The sequence below is a fragment of the Coregonus lavaretus genome (assembly GCF_964263955.1).
Source record: "Coregonus lavaretus genome assembly, chromosome: 37".
Taxonomy (NCBI): domain Eukaryota; kingdom Metazoa; phylum Chordata; class Actinopteri; order Salmoniformes; family Salmonidae; genus Coregonus; species Coregonus lavaretus.
The window spans coordinates 25,798,046-25,824,065 of NC_140024.1; the positions used below are offsets into that span (position 1 = coordinate 25,798,046).

Sequence of the window (26,020 nt, forward strand, 5' to 3'; positions counted from 1 at the left end):
TGCCAGGACGTTACAGAGCAGAGCTTTGTGTTCCCACTAGCTCTGCAGTGGAGCCCCATTCTACTGCATGACCTGTGTGATCATACTGTCAGGATGGGCGTGTCGTGGATGGCAGGACAGGAAAAAGTCAGTGCCTGCATAAATGGGACCTGATTGTTAAGTGACATCATGGGGGCTTGTTTATGGGGCTGTGTGAGTGTGTGGTAGTCCATACAATCTGAATTGCTTTTATAAAATAAACAGACACTCTTAAACTTCGTAGTTACAACCACGTCAATAAACGTGTTTACAGCCAACTTCAGTATAAACTACAGTAATTTAGTTGACTCTTTGGGTGTGATGACTGTCTAGAAACAATGTTCCGTTCCCGACTTCCCGACTATACAATAGCAGAAGAAGACTTAAAGACCCTGTCATTAAGGCTAGACTAAATCATCTCAACCTTTTTGAAGGAACATTCGATGTCTCCTCCATTTTGGTGTCCCATACATGTTGCAACTAGGAAGTAGTCTGGCCATTCCAGTGTAAACCACAGAAGACAACCCATGGGTTTGTCCTAAATTGCACCCTAATACCTATTGACCAGAGCCCTATTGGTCCCTGGTCAAAAGTAGTGCACCAAATAGGGAATAGGGTGCTTTTTGGGACACTTTTTGGCCCATTGATGACCACTCTACCGCTCTGTTGTATCACTGTCCGACCCCTGAGGGATTTCTGTTGTGGGTCAGACCGGTCAGACCATAGTCATGTCTGTGTCTCTCCCATCCAAACATTCCCTGGCTGCGTCCCAAATGGCACCCATCTAAATATGGCTCTGGTCAAAAGTAGTGCACTATATAGGGAATAAGGTGCCATTTGGGACGGGGCGCCTAAGTCCCAATACAGGACTCTCCTAGCTGGGCAATAGACTGGTGTTTATGATAGTAATTACACCCTCATCTCCCTGCTATTCACACAGGCTGGTATGTCTAGCCCCTGGCCAAGGCTTTCAACTACACTCTATGACTATATGTTATCACTGTGTGTGTGTGTGTGTGTGTGTGTGTGTGTGGTTTTACTATCCTTGTGGGGACCAGGAGATCTTAGTCACAAAATGTTACATCAAACTAAGATGTTTGGTGCAGTATTTCTCAATGAAAACATGTGAATGAAAACAAGTCGTCTCTCGTTGAATGACACTTAACTGAAGATCCCTACTGTTGACCAATGACTGATGAAGGGCCACATCGGCTTGCCTCGAGAAAAAACTATGTGCACGAATGGCTGAAAAAACCCTTGCTGAAGACCAAAACGAACAAAAACGTCACAAAATGTCGTTATAATATACAGTGCCTTCAGAAAGTATTAATCCCCTTTACTTATTCCACAATTTGTTGTGTTACAGCCTGAATTCAAAATTGATTACATTGATTTTTTCCTCACCCATCTACACATAATACCCCATGTTGACAAAGTGAAAACATGTTTTTAGAAATGTTTGCTAATTTATTGAAAATGAAATACAGAAATATCTCATTTACATAAGTATTCACACCGCTGAGTCAATATTTTGTAGAAGCACCTTTGGCGGCGATTACAGCTTTGAGTCGTCTTGGGTATGTCTGTATCAGCTTTGCACATCTGGACTTGGGGATTTGTTCCTTGCAGATTTTCTCAAACTCTGTTAAATTAGATGGGGAGCAGCGGTGAACAGCAATCTTCAAGTCTTTCCACAGATTTTCAATGGGATTCAAGTCTGGGCTTTGGCTGGGCCACTCAAGGACTTTCACATTCTTGTTCTGAAGCAATTCCAGCATTGCTTTGGCTGTATGCTTGGGGTCATTGGGCGGCAGGTAGCTTAGTGGGTAAGAGCGTTATGCCAGTAACCGAAAGGTTCCCCAGATATTTGCCTCATCACAATTCTATCTCGGAGATCTACGGACAGTTCCTTTGACTTCATGGTATAGTTTCTGCTCTGACATGCACTGTCAACTGTGGGACCTTATGTAGACTGCTGTGTTTTTTTCTAAATTATGTCCAAACAATTGAATTGGCCACAGGTGGACTCCAATCAAGTTGTAGTGATGTCTCAAGGATGATCAATGGACATTGGATGCACCTGAGCTCAATTTGGAGTGTCATAGCAAAGGGGTGTGAATACTTATGTAAATTAGATATTTCTGTATTTCATTTTCAATAAATTTGATAACATTTCTAAAACAATGTTTTCACTTTGTCATAATGGGGTATTGTGTGTAGATGGGTGAAAAAAATCAGGCTGTAACACAACAAAATGTGGAATAAGTCATGAATACTTTCTGAAGGCAATGTATGCACAAAGTGTTTCCGAACTGTTTCAGATGGGAATGCCTAAAGGGTTAGGGAAAATAGGATTTTGAATGGGAATCACTTGTTTGGTCCCCACAAGGATATTAAAACAAACGTGTGTGTGTGTGTGTTTGGCAAGAGGGGTGACAGAGAGTGTGTGTGCGCCTGCGTGTGTATATGCGTGCATGTATGTCTATGTGCACACACACACGTGTGTGGACACAGTGCAAGTGCACCGTAAAAGCAAAGGTTGCGCCCAGAAACAACAGTGTCCAGCTGGAGTGCTCCATGCATCTCGGATGAATAACATCTGCTTTTCAGTGTGTATTTAGGATAGATGGATCAGAAGAGAGCATAACCCTCTCTGTCTTCTCTTTCTGCAAGCTGAAAACCAACCATCTACTCCCCCAACAGCTGGCCAAGATGAGCTCATTTGTTATGGTTGGTGTTGTGATAGAAGATAGGGATTCTGTAATGACGGCTGTAAGAGAGAGGGGCCCCATAACTACACAGCAGGCAGAAGTCGACAGAAAGTAAGTAAAACAAGCTTGCATTTTGGGATCTGATGGGGTGCAACAGTTGAGCTAAACTCAGGAGGCATTTATAAGTTATATTCTTCAATCAATAGGTATATGTAATTTTTTTTTTTTTTTTTAATGCATGTAGCAATCGCAGAATGCCCATTTAATTAGAGACTGGGGAAAGTGACTCAATTCATGCAGTGTATTAGAGCATATCCATCATTATTTCTGCTGACCTGGCAATTATGCATTGGCTCCGTTTATAATGAAAGCAAATGGTCATATTTGGAACGGTGGATCGGTTTTCGTTCGTTTTTAATAAATTCACACAACAGTAAATTATTACTCAAGGTTTTTGGGAGACCTTGTAGATTATTTTCATGTATATTTTTGAAGCCAAGTGCTTGGATATGGTTTTTGCGTCATCATTGCGGTCAGAATGCACAGTGTCAATGTAACCACAGGCGGGTACCTTTTCTGAAGACGGTCCAAGAACTCCGCATACGTACACATCTTTTTTTCTGCTGAACATCCATAAGAAGGAGCTGCATCTCTCCCTTTCCTTTGATATAATATTTTGGGGCTTAATAAAAACTCGAAGAAAAGTCAGGCGGCATTGTACCAGCTAGTTGTGAAACTGTAAGTAAATAATAATCACCACATGAAGAATATCATAAAACAAATGACAGATTAACGGTATCAGGTTGAAAACGATTATTCTGATTCAGGTTGATAAATTGTATTACTAGAATCGTCGCTACATTATGTATGTTGATAAGTTGTATTACTGGAATCGTTGCTATGTGTAATTAATAAAATATGTAAGCTACTATCTTTTCTAAAGTTTTGAAAACACTGGCATGTGATGATGAAAGAGTTTCCCACACATGCCAGGTGTGCAGAACAGCAGGCAGTATCATATTCCTCACCACCTTTCTGGAAGATTGACTTTTACGGTGCATATAGCCTCCATAGGCTTCTATATTATAGTCAAAGACTATTATAATCAACAAGTCTAATTGAGATGTTGATTCAAACCACATGTATTGTTGCCTATTGAATATTTTGAGTACTGTTCCAAATGTGTAATTTCTTTATAATCTGTAAAACACAAAATACATTAATAACTTAATAGCTTAATAACCTACAAACACAACAACCCCTACCCTCCACCCCATGGCAACCCTTCTCAGAGAAATTAACAGGAAAAAGAGACTATAGACAGTAAATTAAATTGCCTTTCAGATCTAGTATTCAGGGCAAAGAACTGCAGTAAAATGTTTTAGATCGATTTTATTGTATTATGCCTTTAGTTCCCGTATTCACCCTGATTAACTAGACTGTATTTGGGTCAGAAGCACTGATATCTGGAGCAAGAGCACAGACAAATTATTGCTAAATTAAGATTTTGTTTTCATACCAGCCTTTGACTAGGAGCCAAAGTTTAGGTACTAAATATACACTACCAGTCAAAAGTTTGGACACACCTACTCATTCAAGGGTTTTTCTTAATTTTTTACTATTTCTTACATTGTAGAATAATAGTGAAGACATCAGACCCATGAAATAACGCATATCATGTAGTAACCAAAGAAATCAAAATATATTTTATATTTGAGATTCTTCAAATAGCCACCCTTTGCTTTATGACAGCGTTGCACACTTTTATTTTTTATTTTTATCTACAACCATTGTAATGCTCACACAGTGACATAAACTTCTAATTTCTTCTTAAATCTGATTTGAGTTGCAGATTTTCCATATAAAACATGATATGATACTGCCACCCATTGGCAGTTTATAGCTATGACTACTGTTTAGATGCAAGTGGAATTGAACAGAATTAGGGCTTGGGAAATAGGCCAGCAGCAGGGGAGAGAGAGGCTAGGGGGGTGTGCTGCTAACTGGGATCCTTGGGTTCCCATTGAAGTTGACATTTAAAATGGTTAAGGTAAGGGTTAAGGTTAGGGTTATGGTTAGGTAAGGTTTATGGTTAGGGTAAGGTTAGGGGTTACGTTTAGGGTTAGGGTTTAGAGTAGGGAGGTCCTAAGGATCTCGGATAGCACTAGCTGTGGCGAAAGGGCAGGGGGCTGAAATTGGGGTCAGTCAAAGTCAGTGGTTCCCACACCCTTTACAGCTGTTAAGGTTTTCTCTTAGACCCACCACATTATCTAAAGCAATGTGTCCAAACAGGCCCCAACCCAGAGGGAATTAGATGTGACCCTCCTCTGGGTCCCACCCCACCATATGGGAACCATTGGGAAGGGGGTCCAGTCAAAGACACCATACCAACTCCATTTCTGTACCTTCTCCCTGTATTGGGCACTGGTTCGCTCCCACTCAAGGATTTAAAATAATTCAAATGATGGTTGAATTGGCTGAATAGATGTCAGTCCTTTTATATCCATGAGGGGAGTGAACAAGTGCCCACTTCGGGGAGAAGGGAGAGTATTATAATTAGGCTAAAGACACTATAGTCGTACCCCAGAGCCTTATAGTTGTTTGTATCCTCTATCATTCAGTGACCAGGATGATGGTGGCTCACCCTCGCCCCCTGTTGGTGATGTTGCTGCAGCTGCTCCTCTCCTGCTTGCCCACCCTCGGCTACTCCTCCAACAGATTCTTCTACCAAGACATTCTCAACGGAAATGGCAATGGAGAGAGTAGGAGCATACACTTATGTTTTATGAATGAAGAGTTGAAAATGAGTACATGCCTTAGGTAGGGGCAATGCATCCACCTCCCATGTAACATACATCTAAATGTTTGTAATTGAAAACGACAATGAGCCTTTCTTATTGAACAAGTCCAGGTAGTTCCTCCCTCTTTCATTCCCTTGGTGCCTAATGAACACGACCCATAAATGGCTTATCAATTCAACATCTCAGAGGAGGTTGCACAGACTCAAATTAAGTCGGACTAACTGCTGTTTCGTGTGTATTCTCCCTTCTAGTCCACTTTAACGGTGTAAAGCTCCACGTGGACTCCTCCCAGCCCTCTGTGTTCGCTTTCCGGGGGAGTAACGCCACCCTATCCTGCCGATACTGGTACGAGCCAGAGTTGAGCTCCCCCAGGAGGGTGCGGGTGAAGTGGTCGTGGCTGCCCGTCGTGGGGGGCCATGAGACGGACGTTCTGGTGGCCATCGGGCCCCGCATTCACAGCTTTGGGGATTTCAGGTACTCTAGCTATTCTTGGTGCAGACCCATTCATTCTAAAACCATATGATCATTTGTGTATATTGAGTGTTTGTGTTTCTATTTCCATACTATATTTCTTAAGCTCCTGCCTTAGATTTTGATACTTTATATTTCTATACTGTATTTCTTAAGCTCCTGCCTTAGATTTTGATACTTTATATTTCTATACTGTATTTCTTATGCGCTCACCTTTAATTGTTATAATTGTGTCACAAATTCCTTGTATTTCTTTTGCTGCATTTTTTGTGAGCTGCGTTTTTGTGAATTCAGGGCTTCCTCGCAAAAGAGAAACCTGTTGGAAAATGGGATTTCCCTGTAAATAAATAAATAAATAAAAATAAGGCTTAGTTCACATTCGGCAGAGGTGGAAAAAGTACCCAATTGTCATACTTGAGTAAAAGTAAAGCTATCTTAATAGGAAATGACTCAAGTAAAATGTAAAGCCACCTAGTAAAATACATCCTGAGTAAAAGTCCAAAAGTATCTGGTCTTAAATGTACATAAGTATCAAAAGTCAAATTAAATGCTTTAAATCAATTTCCTTATATTAATCAAATCTGACAGTTATATTCTCTCTTAAATGTACAGACAGCCAGGGGCACACTCCAAAACTCAGACACAATTGACCAACGCAGCATGAGTTTAGTCCACCAGAGCAGACACAGGGGGGTGATGGTGTGTTATCTTGATAAGTGTGTGAATTGGACCATTTTGCTGTCCTGCCTGAGCATTTCAATGTAACAAGCACTTTGGGGTGTCAGGAAAAATGTATGGGAGTAAAAAGTATATACAGTATATTTTCTTTAGGAATGTAGTGGAGTTAAAGTACAGATGCCCCAAAAACTACGTAGGTAGTACTTCAAAGTATTTTGATTGAGTGACTTTACACCACTGACACTCTGGGCTGTATAGATGAGGAACAATGCATTTCACACAACTGCTGTGATACAATGGATATTTTAGAGTTTGCCTGCACAAAAATGTTTATACATCTGTTGAACACATTGAAGATAACAAAGTCATATATTTATCTCTCAGGGGCCGGGTGCGTCTCAGAGAGGACTCGCCAGGAGATGCTTCGCTGGTCATGACTGAACTCCAGCTCAATGACACGGGACGTTACCGCTGTGAGGTCATCGACGGGCTGGAGGACGAGAGCGCCACCGTCGAACTCGAGCTACGAGGTAAACTATATTATAGTGCCGTGTAACAACTTCATTTGTGAGGATCATCCAGTCCCTCCCATCACGACTGTAATCACACACATTAAAGGCGCAATCTGCAATATTTACAGCTATTATGTGGTCATTTAAATGAATGATATATTATATAGCCTACCCATTGATTCTTGAAAAATATAATGTATGTGCTTAGTACTGTTCAACTGCCTTACCCCATCTTATTGATCTCATGTACTGTCATGCACTACATCTATAGTTCCCTCTATGAATTTAAGTGTTACATTGGTCCAGCCCCATCCCTCAGCTTTAACTAAGTTAGGCTAACCAAGTAAGGCTGCTGTTTGGCTGACAAACAAATGAAGGATTGTGCCTTTAAAGTCATTACATATCCCTTGCTCCCCTCCAGGTGTGGTGTTTCCCTACCAGCCTCCTCACGGCCGCTACAACCTGACCTACCATGATGCCCAGCAAGTCTGTGGGGAGCAGGACTCCACTCTGGCCACCTTCGAGCAGCTATTCCAGGCCTGGGAGGAGGGGCTGGACTGGTGCAACGCAGGCTGGCTGGCTGACGGGACAGTGCAGTACCCCATCACCAAGCCCCGGAGCCCCTGTGGGGGGCTGGGCCTCGCCCCCGGGGTTAGGAGCTACGGTAGACGCCACCGTCACCTCCACCGATACGACGTCTTCTGTTTCTCCTCCTCCCTCCGAGGTGAGACACACTACACAGGCACACACACCATACAGGTACACACACTATACAGGTACACACACTATGCAGGCACACACACTACACAGGCACACACACTATACAGGCACACACACTACACAGGCACACACACTATACAGGTACACACACTATACAGGCACACACACTATACAGGTACACACACTACACAGGCACACACACTATACAGGCACACACACTATACAAGCACACACACTATACAGGTACACACACTATACAGGTACACACACTATACAGGTACACACACTATACAGGCACACACACTATACAGGCACACACACTATACAGGCACACACACTATACAGGCACACACACTATACAGGCACACACACTACACAGGTACACACACTATACAGGTACACACACTATACAGGCACACACACTATACAGGCACACACACTACACAGGTACACACTACACAGGTACACACTACACAGGCACAGATATAGAGATAGTTTACCCTACAACTAGAGTCAAGCACAGTACATTCCAGTGCCTTGCAAAATATTAATCCCCCTTGGCATTTTTCCTATTTTGTGGCATTACAACCTGTAATTTAAATTTATTTTCATTTGGATTTCATGTAATGGACATACACAAAATAGTCCAAATTGGTGAAGTGAAATGAAAAAAATTACTTGTTTCAAAACATTTAAAAAAATTAATAACGGAAAAGTGGTGCATGCACATGTATTCACCCCCTTTACTATGAAGCCCTTAAATAAGATCTGGTGCAACTAATTACCTTCAGAAGTCACATAATTAGTTAAATAAAGTCCACCTGTGTGCAATCTAAGTGTCACATGATCTGTCACATGATCTCAGTATATATACACCTGTTCTGAAAGGCCCCAGAGTCTGCAACACCACTAAGCAAGGGGAACCACCAAGCAAGCGGCACCATGAAGACCAAGGAGCTCTCCAAACAGGTCAGGGACAAAGTTGTGGAGAAGTACAGATCAGGGTTGGGTTATAAAAAAATCTCAGAAACTTTGAACATCCCACGGAGCACCATTAAATCCATTATTTAAAAAATTGAAAGAATATGGCACCACAACAAACCTGCCAAGAAAGGGCCGCCCAACAAAACTCACAGACCAGACAAGGAGGGCATTAATCAGAGAGGCAACAAAGAGACCAAAGATAACCCTGAAGGAGCTGCAAAGCTTCACAGCGGAGATTGGAGTATCTGTCCATAGGACCACTTTAAGCCGTACACTCCACAGAGCTGGGCTTTACGGAAGAGTGGCCAGAAAAAAGCCATTGCTTAAAAAAAAAAGAAGCACACATGTTTGGTGTTCTCCAAAAGGCAGTTGGGAGACTCCCCAAACATATGGAAGAAGGTACTCTGGTCAGATGAGACTACAATTGAGCTTTTTGGCCATCAAGGAAAACGCAATGTCTGGCGCAAACCCAACACCTTTAATCACCCCAAGAACACCATCCCCACAGTCTTTTTCAGTCTTCCAGAGATTTGAGACTGGGACGGAGGTTCACCTTCCAGCAGGACAATGACCCTAAGCATACTGCTAAAGCAACACTTGAGTGGTTTAAGGGGAAATATTTAAATGTCTTGGAATGGCCTAGTCAAAGCCCAGACCTCAATCCAATTGAGAATCTGTGGTATGACTTAAAGATTGCTGTACACCAGCGGAACCCATCCAACTTGAAGGAGCTGGAGCAGTTTTGCCTTGAAGAGTGGGCAAAAATCCCAGTGGCTAGATGTGCCAAGCTTATAGAGACATACCCCAAGAGACTTGCAGCTGTAATTGCTGCAAAAGGTGGCTCTACAAAGTATTGACTTTGGGGGGGTGAATAGTTATGCACGCTCAAGTTTTCTGTTTTTTTCTCTTACTTCTTGTTTGTTTCACAATAAAACATATGTTGCATCTTCAAAGTGGTAGGCATGTTGTGTAAATCAAATGATACAACCCCCCCAAAAAAAATCCATTTTATTTCCAGGTTGTAAAGCAACAAAATAGGAAAAATGCCAAGGGGGGTGAATACTTTCACAAGCCACACTCTATTGTGTACTGTCACGCCCTGACTCAGGGGACGTTTATTTGTTGAGTCAGGGTGTGTATATTCCGTGTTGTGTTGTTTCTATGGTGTAGTATCTGGTATGTCTATTTCTATGTTGGCCGGGGTGGTTCCCAATCAGAGGCAGCTGTCGCTCGTTGTCTCTGATTGGGGACCATACTTAGGTAGCCTTTTGGCACCTGTTAGTTGTGGGATCTTGTTCCGTATAGGTTTGTTGTGTGTACCTTAAGACTTCACGTATCGTTTGTTTGTTGTTTTGTCGTGTTTGCACAGTTGTAATAAACATGTACGCTTATCACGCTGCGCCTTGGTCCGTCTCGTCCGTAAACGATCGTGACATGTACATTCTGTTATATGCATTTGAAGACATCTGCAATTGACTCCTACTGTAACTTTCATTTTGTGGTGAACTTTCAGTGAATTGATCACCTTATACCCCTCTGGTCTCTGCCATGTCCTCTTCTCCAGGGAAGGTCTACTACCTCCAGCACCCCCACAAGCTCAACCTCACTGAGGCCCAGCAGGCGTGCTTCGACGACGGGGCCCAGATAGCCAAGGTGGGCCAGCTCTACGCCGCCTGGAGGTTCATGGGCCTGGACCGCTGTGACGCCGGATGGCTCGCTGACGGGAGCCTGCGCTACCCCATCACCAACCCCCGCCGCAACTGTGGCCCCATGGAACCAGGGGTGCGCAGCTTTGGGTTTGCCCCACCACACCACAAGCACGGAGTGTACTGCTACAGTGCAGGTACGCGGTGCATCTGATATACGTGGTAAAAGTACATACTACCCTTAGGTCATACCATTTACATCTCTCGTAGTAGGTAGGGGAACAAACCAAAATCCACAAATGAATAGGTTGTTGACACGCATAGAAATTCAAGATGCTATGGTGAGAGGGCTGTGTTATGATGTAAAGTGGGGGTATGGTGTGTGAGGGCCTCTACTGTGGTCAAGGCTTGACAAAAAATAATAATACTGGGATACGATGCCCTGTTGGTTATGTTTCAGGGTTATAGTCCTCCCTAGTTTGTCAGCCTCCCTTGTGATTTAGACAAGCAGGTTAGCAACACCATGGTGAACAACATGAGTGTTCCACACAGGGTTAGCCACTCACTGTAACAAAAGGAACATTTTGTTCAATGACTTCTCCCTGGATTGGGATGTCCTTGCTCTTTATGTTAAAGGGTATATTTTTTTACAGATGTTTTACCTCATATCCATTATATCTAGCACCATAACAGTCTACAAATGTGAAAATGGCACGTTTCTATGTTTTGTAGTCAAAAATATGGAAGAAAAGGTTGTAAGAAAATTACTCCCAGTGATGTCATCTGTAATTTTCAAATATACAATGACTTTCCAGTCTTCGAAAATCATTGTTTTAATTTGAAAATGACATCAACGGGGGTAATTTCCTCAGAACCTTTTCTTCTAACTTGTTGACTACAAAACCATTTTCACATATGCAGACACTGGTATGGTGCTGGATGTAATGAATATGAGGTTAAACTGTGAAGTGTTCCTTGAATTACTCTGACTGATCCTCTAATGTCATGTATGAATATTAAACTTAATAATAATAATAATAATTGTATAATATTAATATTTTTGACCAATAATTCTGGACCCACCTAAATCTTGCTGTAGCCTATAATGTGATCCATCACTAAGTATGAATGAACCTGTATTTAAACTCTGACCTCAGCTTCAACTGCAATATTATGCATATTGTTATTTATACTTCATGTATTGTATTTATCTACTGTACTCTCTTTGTAAACATATTTGTGTATGACATAGGAGCTGAGCTCAGAATTAATAACTAATTAATTGACTATCAAAGAAAACCAGTTCTGTGATGATTTATAAGCTGTTATTATGTTTATCTCGAAAGCAAGTACTTATCTTTCATACTGTATGGCCTGTACCTCACTTGGTTGGTTGGTTTGATTATGTAGGTGGTGGGTTTTAACATGGTTTTAGATGATAACAGACACATATACTAACTTATTTTTGTAAAATAAATAGTCAACATTTTGATTAATGTGTTAATGATTTTGCTTACTTTGGAGGCATGCTTGGTTTGTTTGTGTTTTTATAACATTCAGTTCAATTCAAACATTAATTAAATCTTTGCACATGTACCAGGCTTCACTGTGCTGCGTAGCAGTGTTGCTTCCTCGCTCACAACATCCTTACCAGTACTTGATCTTGTGCCCTCTGCCTCGCCAACACACGTGCCCACCCTGCCTGACAACGTACTAACCAGTTGCGGCACTAAAAAAATATCAAATTCAATGGCACTATTGGCGACATTTCAAGCTGCGGATTGAGTTTACAGCATGATCTTATCTCCGTTACACTGGTGGGAGGAGCTATAGGAGGACGGGCTCATTGTAATGTCTGACTCACACACAACCCTAACAATTTCTGGGTCTGAAACCTTTGTGGAATGTTATGTTTTACTGTTCTCCTTACATGAAAGTGTCCCGTTTTTTGTGAGTTTCGGCAATGTTTCATTTATGTCAATGAGCACATCACCAGATTATAATTAGCATGTTTTGCCGTGAAGTTTTTAACAGGTTCAGAAAAACATAAAGGCTGGGATTCAATCCATTCATGGGTTATGTCTATTGGGCATATGTTAAGGCAAAGTTCCCTCGTTCGCGAAGACCCCATTCACGGTAAACACTGCATATGTCGGCTCAATAAGAAATTGCCTTTAAAAAGCACCTATGCCTATTACCCAGGATAGGATCCTGGTCTAACACTTAGTGTCCTGCTCTACTTCTGCCTCCATCTGTTCAAGCATTGCAACACTGCTATTAACAACATTGAATACATGATTACACTGCGGCTGCGCATCTTCACTCATACGCTACTCACTTTTCAATGTTAACTCCCCCGGGATTTGAATTTGCAACCTCAAATAAAACAGAATTGTATTTGTCACATAATCTGAATACAACAGGTGTAGACCTTAACGTGAAATGCTTACTTACGGGCCCTTAACAAACAATGCAGAGTTTTAAAAAAGTAAGTAAGAAACATTTGCTCAATAAACTAAAGGAACAATAGTAACACAATAAAAGAACAATAACAAGGCTGTATACAAGGGGTATCGGTACCGAGTCAATGTGCAGGGGTACGGGGTAGTTGAAGTAATTGAGGTAATATGTACATGTAGCTAGGGGTAAAGTGACTACACATAGATAATAAACAGAGAGCAGTAGCAGCGTATGTGAAGTGTGTGTGTGTGGGGGGGGGGGGGGGGGGACAAGAAGTCCCCACAAGAATAGTAAACCAAGAGAAAAATGACCAACTGGGGACATTTTGTTGGTCCTCACGAGGTCACATGCTATTTCTAGGGAGTGTATGTTTAAGGTTAGAATTAGTGTTAGGGTTAGAATTAGGGTTAGGGTTAGGAGATCGGGATAGTTTTAGGTTTAGGATTAAGGTTAGGTTTTTGAGTTAGGGTTAAGGTTAAGGTTAAGGTTAAGGTTAAGGTTAAGGTTAAGGTTAGGGTTAGGGTAAGGGTACGGGTTAGGGTTAGGTTTAGTGGTTAGGGAAAATAGTATTTTCAATGGAACTGAATTGTATGTCCCCACAAGGTTAGCTGTACAAGATTGTGTGTGTGTGTGTTGGAGTGTCAGTGTAGTAGTATGTGTGAGTGTGAGGTTAGAGTCTTGGCCGGGGGTGCGTTGATGTTTCTGCAGTGCCACCAGGTCTTCAGCTTCAGACCTGGTTTGTGTTTGAATTCTTCAATCTTGATTATTCTCTTGAACTAAATAATGTTCTCATGAGCTGGGAATTTTGTTTGAAATGTCAGATAAAGCATCTGTGGCTGATACTGTTATCACACTTCTGCATACATAGTTTTTTGTGTACAGGAAATGCTATTATCATGCACATATGAGCTAGTAACATAGCATAGCTTATGTTGTATAACATAATAGATGAGCATAGCTATTCATAGTTGGCATTCACTGGTTGAGGTTGAAACACCTTTTGCCCACACATTTTCTATAGGATTGAGGTCAGGGCTTTGTGATGGCCACTCCAATACCTTGACTTTGTTGTCCTTAAGCCATTTTGCCACAACTTTGGAAGTATGCTTGGGGTCATTGTCCATTTGGAAGACCCATTTGCGACCAAGCTTTAACTTCCTGACTGATGTCTTGAGATGTTGCTTCAATATATCCACATAATTGTCCTTCCTCATGATGCCATCTATTTTGTGAAGTGCACCAGTCCCTCCTGCAGCAAAGCACCCCCACAGCATGATGCTGCCACCCCCGTGCTTCACGGTTGGGATGGTGTTCTTCGGCTTGCAAGCATCCCCCTTTTTCCTCCAAACATACAATGGTCATTATGGCCAATCAGTTCTATTTTTGTTTCATCAGACCAGAGGACATTTCTCCAAAAAGTACGATCTTTGTCCCCATGTGCAGTTGCAAACCGTAGTCTGGCTTTTTTATGGCGGTTTTGGAGCAGTGGCTTCTTCCTTGCTGAGCGGCCTTTCAGGTTATGTCGATATAAGACTCTTTTTACTGTGGATATAGATACTTTTGTACCTGTTTCCTCCAGCATCTTCACAAGGTCCTTTGCTGTTGTTCTGGGATTTATTTATTTTGATTTTCCCATGATGTCAAGCAAATGGGAACTGCGTTTGAAGGTAGGCCTTGAAATAAATCCACAGGTACACCTCCAATTGACTCAAATGATGTCAATTAGCCTATCAGAAGCTTCTAAAGCCATTACATAATTTTCTGGAATTTTCCAAGCTGTTTAAAAGCACAGTCAACTTAGTGTATGTAAACTTCTGACCCACTGGAATTGTAATATAGTGAATTATAAGTGAAATAATAATAATAATAATAATAATCTGTCTGTAAACAATTGTTGGAAAAATTACTTGTGTCATGCACAAAGTAGATGTCCTAACTGACTTGCCAAAACTATAGTTTGTTAACAAGAAATTTGTGGAGTGGTTGAAAAACAGGTTTTAATGACTCCAACCTAAGTGTATGTAAACCTCAGACTTCAACTGTACACTAAAATAAAAAAAAGGGAACACTAAAATAACACATCCTAGATCTGAATGAATGAAATAATCTCATTAAATACTTTTTTCTTTACATAGTTGAATGTGCTGACAACAAAATCACACAAAAATTATCAATGGAAATCAAATGTATCAACCCATGGAGGTCTGGATTTGGAGTCACCCTCAAAATTAAAGTGGAAAACCACACTACAGGCTGATCCAACTTTGATGTAATGTCCTTAAAACAAGTCAAAATGAGGCTCAGTAGTGTGTGTGGCCTCCACGTGCCTGTATGACCTCCCTACAACGCCTGGGCATGCTCCTGATGAGGTGGCGGATGGTCTTGTCGTATCGGGTGAATGGTGGCCATTATTGCTGTCAACAAAGAGTCCGTTCAAGCTGCATCGTGTTAGAGGCTTTTATTAAAATCACGAGAGTACAGACCCGCGGTATCCGGAGAACGGCACCTCAGATTGCCATGGCCGCTCTGACTTTCTTCTTCGTTTAACCCCTATTTATAAACAATGAAGCTCCCTCTTCTGGCCAATCAACAGTCTCCCCTGTCTACAACCCACTTCCTGTCTGTTGTACATGACATTACACTAAAACATATACTAACGTAAACAACAGTCTCCTGAGGGATCTCCTCCCAGACCTGGACTAAAGCATCCACCAACTCCTGGACAGTCTGTGGTGCAACGTGGCGTTGGTGGATGGAGCGAGACATGATGTCCCAGATGTGCTCAATTGGATTCAGGTCTGGGGAACGGGCGGGCCAGTCCATAGCATCAATGCCTTCCTCTTGCAGGAACTGCTGACACACTCCAGCCACATGAGGTCTAGCATTGTCTTGCATTAGGAGGAACCCAGGGCCAACCGCACCAGCATATGGTCTCACAAGGGGTCTGAGGATCTCATCTCGGTACCTAATGGCAGTCAGGCTACCTCTGGCGAGCACATGGAGGGCTGTGCGGCCCCCCAAAGAAATGCCACCCCACACCAGCAGGCAGCAGAACGTTCTCCACGGCGTCTCCAGACTCTGTCACGTCTGTCACGTGCTCAGTATGAACCTGCTTTAATCTGTGAAGAGCACAGGGCGCCAGTGGCGAATTTGCCAATCTTGGTGTTCTCTGGCAAATGCCAAACGTCCTGCACGGTGTTGGGCTGTAAGCACAACCCCGACCTGTGGACGTCGGGCTCTCATACCACCCTCATGGAGTCTGTTTCTGATCGTTTGAGCAGACACATGCACATTTGTGGCCTGCTGGAGGTCATTTTGCAGGGCTCTGGCAGTGCTCCTGCTGCTCCTCCTTGCACAAAGGCGGAGGTAGCAGTCCTGCTGCTGGGTTGTTGCCCTCCTACAGCCTCCTCCACGTCTCCTGATGTACTGGCCTGTCTCCTGTTAGCGCCTCCATGCTCTGGACGCTACGCTGACAGACACAGCAAACCTTCTTGCCACAGCTCGCATTGATGTGCCGTCCTGGATGAGCTGCACTACCTGAGCCACTTGTGTGGGTTGTAGACTCCGTCTCATGCTACCACTAGAGTGAAAGCACCGCCAGCATTCAAAAGTGACCAAAACATCAGCCAGGAAGCATAGGAACTGAGAAGTGGTCTGTGGTCACCACCTGCAAAACCAGTCCTTTATTGGGGGTGTCTTGCTAATTCCCTATAATTTCCACCTGTTGTCTATTCCATTTGCACAACAGCATGTGAAATGTATTGTCAATCAGTGTTGCTTCCTAAGTGGACAGTTTGATTTCACAGAAGTGTGATTGACTTGGAGTTACATTGTGTTGTTTAAGTGTTCCCTTTATTTTTTTGAGCAGTGTATATACATACAGTTGAAGTCGGAAGTTAAAGCTTGGTCGCAAATGGGTCTTCCAAATGGACAATGACCCCAAGCATACTTCCAAAGTTGTGGCAAAATGGCTTAAGGACAACAAAGTCAAGGTATTGGAGTGGCCATCACAAAGCCCTGACCTCAATCCTATAGAAAATGTGTGGGCAGAACTGAAAAAGCGTGTGCGAGCAAGGAGGCCTACAAACCTGACTCAGTTACACCAGCTCTGTCAGGAGGAATGGGCCAAAATTCACCCAACTTATTGTGGGAAGCTTGTGGAAGGCTACCTGAAACGTTTGACCCAAGTTAAACAATTTAAAGGCAATGCTACCAAATACTAATTGAGTGTATGTAAACTTCTGACCCACTGGGAATGTGATGAAAGAAATCAAAGCTGAAATAAATCATTCTCTCTACTATTATTCTGACATTTCACATTCTTAAAATAAAGTGGTGATCCTAACTGACCTGAGACAGGGCATTTTTACTACGATTAAATGTCAGGAATTGTGAAAAACTGAGTTTAAATGTATTTGGCTAAGGTGTATGTAAACTTCCGACTTCACCTGTATATATATATATAAACAGTACCAGTCAAAAGTTTCACTGTTTTGGTTACTACATGATTCCATTTGTGTTATTTCATAGTTTTGATGTCTTCACTATTATTCTACAATGTAGAATATAGTAAAAATAAAGAAAAACACTTGAATGAGTAGGTGTGTCCAAACTTTTGACTGGTAGTGCATATGTATGTGTATATATGTATATGTGTCTTTATTACTTGAATTCAGGCTAATTTGAACCGTTTTCTATGGCAATAGTTTGGTCTGTACCCCAGTTCCAGAATGTTATTTGAAAACCCTGGATAAGTATCAATGGTGGTGTTCATGCCTGACCACATACTGTAGGAGACGCATGCCAGATCTCGCCTGGATAGGTGTTTAACAGATGAGCTAACCAGATCAAATGATATAGCTTAACAAAATGTGACGTTTCATGCCGTTCACGTGGGGATGTAAAAATCTGCTGTTGGCGCCTATTCAAATTAGCCCACGCTTGCCTTGTTAAATCTTGTTCGTTCTCTTACACTAAATACCATGACTGTTTTCTCATTAGCTGGGAATGTTTGAAATGTCCAATAATTTTGCTGATATCGATATCAACCTACTCCAAATCCTTTAGAAATGTACATTTTTGTGTGCATGGTATGCTATTAGCATGCTAACACTCATTAAGACAGACTGATAGCATAGCTAGCCATCGCAATCATTCACTGGTTGAAGTTGAAGTTACTTTGATTGTAATGGAGTTGACTGGTGACTATGACATGGATGTATATTCATTCATTCACAACATTTGGACAGGAGCTATAATGCAGTTATAACACAATATTTTTTTTTTATTATGTGTGTCGTTATTGCTTGAATTCAGGGTAAGTTTAACTGTTTTTTCAATGTGGAAAGATTGATGCATACCGCAGTTCCGGAATTTCAGTTGAAACTCCCAGATCAGTAGTGATAAGCCATAGGGCGCGTTCTATTGGTAAGGCTAAAGCAACTGACTATAGACGAAAGTTGGCGAGTGAAGTCGTGGGAGGTGCATCTGCACAGCAGAAAGTCAGACGCTGTTATGATTTTCCAACAGCAAGGCTCAGATCAACATGGCAGTGTTGCCATTGTTTATAAAAGTTTTCTTTATAATGTCGAAATTAACATGTCTCCAACCCCCGTATCATACATTCACAAACTGAAATCGTATGTGTATACATTGTACAATCAATTAGTGAGGGAGAGCCTCAAATAACCCCTTCATTTGTAAACAGTGCATTCTGAAAGTATTCAGAGCTCCTTCCTTTTTCCACATTTTGTTATGTTACAGACATATTCTAAAATTGATTAAATAAAACATTTTCCTCATCAATATACACACAATACACCATAATGACAAAGTGAAAATAGGTTTTCAGACATCTTTGCACATTTATTAAAGATAAAAAACTGAAATACCTTATTTCCATAAGTATTCAGACCATTTGCTATGAGACTCGAAATTGAGCTCAGGTGCATCCTGTTTCCATTGATCATCCTTGAGATGTTTCTACAACTTAATTGGAGTCCACCTGTGGTAAATTCAATTGATTGGACATGATTTGGAAAGGCACACACCTGTCTATATAAGGTCCCACAGTTGACAGTGCATGTCAGAGCAAAAACCAAGCCATGAGTTCAAAGGAATTGTCTGTATAGCTCCGAGACAGGATTGTGTCCAGGCACAGATCTGGGGAAGGGTACCAAAAAATGTCTGCAGCATGGAAGGTCCCCAAGAACACAGTGGCCTCCATCATTCTTAAATGGAAGAAGTTTGGAACCACCAAGACTCTTCCTAGAGCTGGCCAAACTGAGCAATCTGAGGGAGAAGGGCATTGGTCAGGGAGGTGACCAAGAACCCGATGGTCACTCTGACAGAGCTCCATAGTTCCTCTGTGGAGATGGGAGAATCTTCCAGAAGGAAAACATCTCTGTAGCACTCCACCAATCAGGCCTTAATGGCAGAGTGGCCAGACGGAAGCCACTCCTCAGTAAAAGGCACATGACAGCCCCCTTGGAGTTTGCCAAAAGGCACCTAAAGGACTCTCAGACCATGAAAGATGAACAGAGCAAAGTACAGAGAGATCCTTGATGAAAACCTGCTCCAGAGCGTTCAGGACCTCAGACTGGGGCGAAGGTTCACCTTCCAACAGGACAACGATCCTAAGCACACAGCCAAGACAACGCAGGAGTGGCTTCGGGACAAACCTCTGAATGTCCTTGAGTGGCCCAGCCAGAGCCCGGACTTGAAACCAATCGAACATCTCTGGAAAGACCTAAAAATAGTTGTGCAGCGACGCTCCCCATCCAACCTGACAGAGCTTGAGTGGATCTGCAGAGAAGAATGGGAGAAACTTCCCAAATACACGTGTGTCAAGCTTGTAGCGTCATACCCAAAAAGACTTGAGGCTGTAATCGCTGCCAAAGGTACTTCAACAAAGTATTGAGTAAAGGGTCTGAATACATATGTAAATGTAATATACAACTGCCTTACCCCATCACAAAACCCAAATATAATGTTGTTTACGCTATTGTTTGTAAAGCTTCTAAACATGGTTAAAACTATCATTTAGATCTCATGGACTGTCTGCCTTTGCACCATGTGGTTAATTTTCTCCAGCCCTATCCCTCAGCTTTATTGCAATTCCAGTGGCAGGGCTGTTGTTTGGATGAATTACATTACAGTCATTGCATATCCCTTGCTCCCCTCCCCTCCAGTTGTGGTGTTTCCCTACCAGTCTCCTCACGGCCGCTACAACCTGACCTACCATGATGCCCAGCAAGTCTGCGAGGAGCAGGACTCCACTCTGGCCACCTTCGAGCAGCTGTTGCAGGCCTGGAAGGAGGGTCTGAACTGGTGCAACGCAGGCTGGCTGGCTGACGGGACAGTGCAGTACCCCATTACCAAGCCCCGGAGCCCCTGTGGGGGGCTGGGCCTCGCCCCCGGGGTTAGGAGTTATGGTAGACGCCACCGCCACCTCCACCGCTACGACGTCTTCTGCTCCTCCTCCCCCCTCCGAGGTGAGACACTTTTCTACTTCTGAACATTCCATGGGGAAGATACACACTGTGTAATTAGATTATACACTCTCAGATAAACACTGTGTAATCAGTTGATACAATCTCAGATAAACATGGTGTAATTAGATGAAACAATCTCAGATAAACACTGTGTAATTAAATGATACAATCTCAGATAAACACTGTGTAATTAGATTATTCAATCTCAGAAAAACACTGTAATTAGATGATACAATCTCAGATAAACACTGTGTAATTAGATGATACAATCTCAGATAAACGCTGTGTAATTAGATGATACAATCTCAGATAAACACTATGTAATTAGATGATACACTCTCAGATTAACACTGTTTAATTAGATGACACACTCCTAGATAAACACTGTGTAATTAGATTATACACTTAAGCAGTAAGGCCCGAGGAGGTGTGGTATATTTACATTTACATTACATTTTAGTCATTTAGCAGACGCTCTTATCCAGAGCGACTTACAGTTAGTGAATGCATACATTCTTTTTTTTCCTACCCCCTGTGGGAATCGAACTCACAACCCTGGCGTTGCAAACGCCATGGGACAAATACCACGGCTAAGGGCTGTTCTTAGGCACGACGCAACCCCCGAGGTGCCTTATTGCTATTATAAACTGGTTACCAATATAATTAGAGCAGTAAAAATACATGTTTTGTCATACCCGTGGTATAAGGTCTGATATACAGTGGGGAAAAAAAGTATTTAGTCAGCCACCAATTGTGCAAGTTCTCCCACTTAAAAAGATGAGAGAGGCCTGTAATTTTCATCATAGGTACACGTCAACTATGACAGACAAAATGAGAAAAAAAAATCCAGAAAATCACATTGTAGGATTTTTAATGATTTTATTTGCAAATTATGGTGGAAAATAAGTATTTGGTCAATAACAAAAGTTTCTCAATACTTTGTTATATACCCTTTGTTGGCAATGACACAGGTCAAACGTTTTCTGTAAGTCTTCACAGTGTTTTCACACACTGTTGCTGGTATTTTGGCCCATTCCTCCATGCAGATCTCCTCTAGAGTAGTGATGTTTTGGGGCTGTCGCTGGGCAACACGGACTTTCAACTCCCTCCAAAGATTTTCTATGGGGTTGAGATCTGGAGACTGGCTAGGCCACTCCAGGACCTTGAAATACTTCTTACGAAGCCACTCCTTTGTTGCCCGGGCAGTGTGTTTGGGATCATTGTCATGCTGAAAGACCCAGCCACGTTTCATCTTCAATGCCCTTGCTGATGGAAGAAGGTTTTCACTCAAAATCTCACGATACATGGCCCCATTCATTCTTTCCTTTACACGGATCAGTCGTCCTGGTCCCTTTGCAGAAGAACAGCCCCAAAGCATGATGTTTCCACCCCCATGCTTCACAGTAGGTATGGTGTTCTTTGGATGCAACTCAGCATTCTTTGTCCTCCAAACACGACGAATTGAGTTTTTACCAAAATGTTCTATTTTGGTTTCATCTGACCATATGACATTCTCCCAATCCTCTTCTGGATCATCCAAATGCACTCTAGCAAACTTCAGACGGGCCTGGACATGTACTGGCTTAAGCAGGGGGACACGTCTGGCACTGCAGGATTTTAGTCCCTGGCGGCGTAGTGTGTTACTGATGGTAGGCTTTGTTACTTTGGTCCCAGCTCTCTGCAGGTCATTCACTAGGTCCCCCCGTGTGGTTCTGGGATTTTTGCTCACCGTTCTTGTGATCATTTTGACCCCACGGGGTGAGATCTTGCGTGGAGCCCCAGATCGAGGGAGATTATCAGTGGTCTTGTATGTCTTCCATTTCCTAATAATTGCTCCCACAGTTGATTTCTTCAAACCAAGCTGCTTACCTATTGCAGATTCAGTCTTCCCAGCCTGGTGCAGGTCTAAAATTTTGTTTCTGGTGTCCTTTGACAGCTCTTTGGTCTTGGCCATAGTGGAGTTTGGAGTGTGACTGTTTGAGGTTGTGGACAGGTGTCTTTTATACTGATAACAAGTTCAAACAGGTGCCATTAATACAGGTAACGAGTGGAGGACAGAGGAGCCTCTTAAAGAAGAAGTTACAGGTCTGTGAGAGCCAGAAATCTTGCTTGTTTGTAGGTGACCAAATACTTATTTTCCACCATAATTTGCAAATAAATTCATTAAAAATCCTACAATGTGATTTTCTGGAATTTTTTTCTCTCAATTTGTCTGTCATAGTTGACGTGTACCTATGATGAAAATTACAGGCCTCTCTCATCTTTTTAAGTGGGAGAACTTGCACAATTGGTGGCTGACTAAATACTTTTGTCCCCACTGTACCACGACTGTCAGCCAATCAGCATTCAGGGCTCGAACCAGCCAGTTTATTATCTCAGATATACACTGTGTAATTAGATGTGTACACAATTAGAAAAAAGGGTTCCAAAAGGGTTCTTCGGCTGTCCCTGTAGGAGAACTCTTTTTAGTTCCAGGTAGAACCATTTTTGGTTCCACATATAACCCTTTTGGGTTCCATGTCGAATCCTCTGTGGAAAGGGTTCTACATGGAACCCAACAGGGTTCTTCAAAGGGTTCTCCTATGTGGTCAGCCGAAGAACCCTTTAAGGTTCTAGATAACACCTTTTTTGCTAAGAGTGTAGCTTTAGATAAACTAAGCTTGGATTTGGATGACAGTACAGTTTCCCATTCTCTTCTCCAGGAAAGGTCTACTACCTCCAGCACCCCCACAAGCTCAACCTCACTGAGGCCCAGCAGGCGTGCTTCGACGACGGGGCCCAGATAGCCAAGGTGGGCCAGCTCTACGCCGCCTGGAGGTTCATGGGCCTGGACCGCTGTGATGCCGGATGGCTCGCCGACGGCAGCCTGCGCTACCCCATCACCAACCCCAGCCGCAACTGTGGCCCCCTGGAACCAGGGGTGCGCAGCTTTGGGTTCCCCCCTCCATACCAGAAGCATGGGGTGTACTGCTACAGTGCAGGTATGCCGTAAATCTGATATATGTGAAAAATCTACATACCACCAATCTCACATCTCTTCTAATATGGTAACAGATCACAATCCACAAATTAATAGGTTTGTCTCATGTATAGAAATGTATAGGGTGCGAAGGTTGTGTTATGGTGTGAAGTTGTGGTATGGTTTGAGGATTTCTAATGTAGCTGGGGCATGCTAACAACAAATGGGAGAATTATCTATCTGTACTTAGTGGCTGTACTATGTTAACTATGGTCCTCCTTGTGAGCAGCCTCCCTTGTGATTTACACCAGCAGGTTAGCAGCACCATGGTGAACATGCATGTCTCACACAGGGTCAACCACTCACTGCATCTAGCCTGTGGTCAATGAGATCAGGAACATTTGTCATAGTCCACCATTCAAGGACTTGAGATTTCCTTGCTCAGTTTTTTTGTTGTATTTGATAGGGACAGATATAATCGAGACATTGAATGAACAACAGTCAGATGCATTGCACCATCATACCTTAGCTAATTTCCAGTGGTTGTCCTCAGATTATCATTGAAGTACACTAATTAGTATTAAAACATCTACAAGTTACACAGTTCTTCTGATGTCATGAGCCAGATCTTTACTGTTGATAGATGTGTCACAGTGTTGTATTATAATATAATGTATGAATACTATACTTTCATTTTGGACCAATAATGGTCAAAAATGTTAGTACATTATGGACCCACCTAAATCTTGCTGTAGCCTATAATGTGATCTATCAGTAAGTGTGAACGAACCTGTAGTTCAACCCGGACCTCAGCTTCAACTGTAATATTATGCGTATTGTTAGTTAAACTTCATGTATGGTATGCATTTACTGTTCTCTCTTTGTAAACATTTTCCTGTACGACATAGGAGCTGATCTCAGCTGATATTTTTGTAAAATAAATTGTCTACCTTAAGAGGCTTTTGATTCATGTGTTAATGATTTTGCGAGGCATGCTTGGTTTGTTTGTGTTTTTAAAACCATTCAATTCAATCAAAAAATGTAATCCTTCACACACAATCCGGAAAGCCAAAGACAGAAAATACTAAATCAACTGCTGGAAGAAAGCGACAAGTAACATCCGTGTTTGGGGAACAATGTCTAATATTGTAGTATAGAAAACTACTATAAACGACTTATTTATTTATATCCCTTCCTTGTTTTCCAACCATAGAGGGCAAACTTGCCAGTTTTTGCAAAACCTGTTTTTGCATGGGCAGCTCCAGGCATTAAAGGGTCAATCTGCAGTTGCTACATCCATTTTTTGACTATTTTAATTAATTGTAAATACCCATTGATTCATGAAGAATATAACTTATACAGTAGATGAGCTTAGTTCAACTGTCATACCCCATCAGAACCCAACATTTAAGATTGTTTTACTCCTTTGTTTGTAAACAATGTACATGTAAACAAACACTTTGTATCCTCAAAACATGGTTAAAACTATCATTTTGGTATCATGGATGGTCGGTCAGTCCTTGTATCCATAGCTCTGTCCATGAGTTTGCGAGTGGTTACATTTCTCCAGCTCCATCCCTCAGCTGTTTACTAAATCAGTGGTGGGGTAAACGCTTTGTTATTGTTCAAACTGCAGATTGCCCCTTTAAGGTTTTCACTATTTTATGGAAGTAAACTGCGTGGGACTTCCCATGGATTAATGAGGGATCACAGAATTCCATTTAGGTACGCAGGAGGGATAAGCCAATGAATTATAGTCCTGAGCAAACATTCCAGCACTGCAGATGGAAGTAAATTACCTACCTTGGCTTTATGCCTGTTCACACACTCCAGCACAGTAGGTGATGGTATGCACCTTTTCAGTTTATTTATGAACCACCAATAAACTCATAGAATAAAGTAGAATAAATACTTTAAAATGGAAATAGCCTTCACTGGCGTTGCCTATGTTGTCAAAGCGATAATGGGCTCTCTTTCTATCTCTATGTTTCCAACCGATCAGCTTCATGGAACAACCAACAGAGGGCGAAACAGGCAAGGGAGAGCTTGTAAGATAGTGACAGAGAGGACAGGAAGAGCGAGAAATAGTGAGAGAGAGAGAGAGAGAGTGTGTTGGAGAGAGAGTATGGTAGAGAAAGTGTGGAAGACAGAGTGACTGTGAGTGATGGGTAAGAAAGTGAGAGAGACAAACAGAAAGAGAGAGCGAGAAAGAGGGCGATTGTGTGATGGGAGAGAGAAAGAGCACACAGCCAGGAGTTCTGGGCCAGGGAGGTGAACCGGTGTGGCCAGACAGAGAAACAGTCAGTCGGAGGGAGGGAGGGAGGGAGGGAGGGGGGGAGGGAAGGAGAGAGGGGACCACAAACAGGCCTCTATTCAGTCATACTCACAGGGCAAAATTGACGGCAACCCACCCTGTTTGCAAATAGAAATTGACCATAATCTGATTATTCCTATGACATATCCTATTTATACTCAACCAGCTGCCTCAGAAACAGTGAGTCGACTGAGACTGATGGGAGGTGAAAGAAGTATTTTGTTGCCTCTACCTAGAATGTTTGGGAGACCCT

General features: G+C 42.3%; 1 protein-coding gene across 1 annotated transcript; it reads left to right on the top strand.

Moving 5' to 3' along the window:
- Window positions 1–3,715: 3,715 nt before the first annotated feature.
- Window positions 3,716–23,486, top strand: LOC311111391 (hyaluronan and proteoglycan link protein 3-like; the record flags this gene model as incomplete). Its single annotated transcript, XM_084154107.1, has 8 exons — window positions 3,716–3,722; window positions 5,351–5,491; window positions 5,782–6,004; window positions 7,064–7,209; window positions 7,613–7,915; window positions 10,460–10,738; window positions 20,192–20,494; window positions 23,197–23,486. The coding sequence occupies 8 exons, from the start codon at window positions 3,716–3,718 to the stop codon at window positions 23,484–23,486; spliced, it is 1,692 nt and encodes a 563-aa protein (XP_084010233.1).
- Between the last annotated feature and the right edge of the window lie 2,534 nt (window positions 23,487–26,020).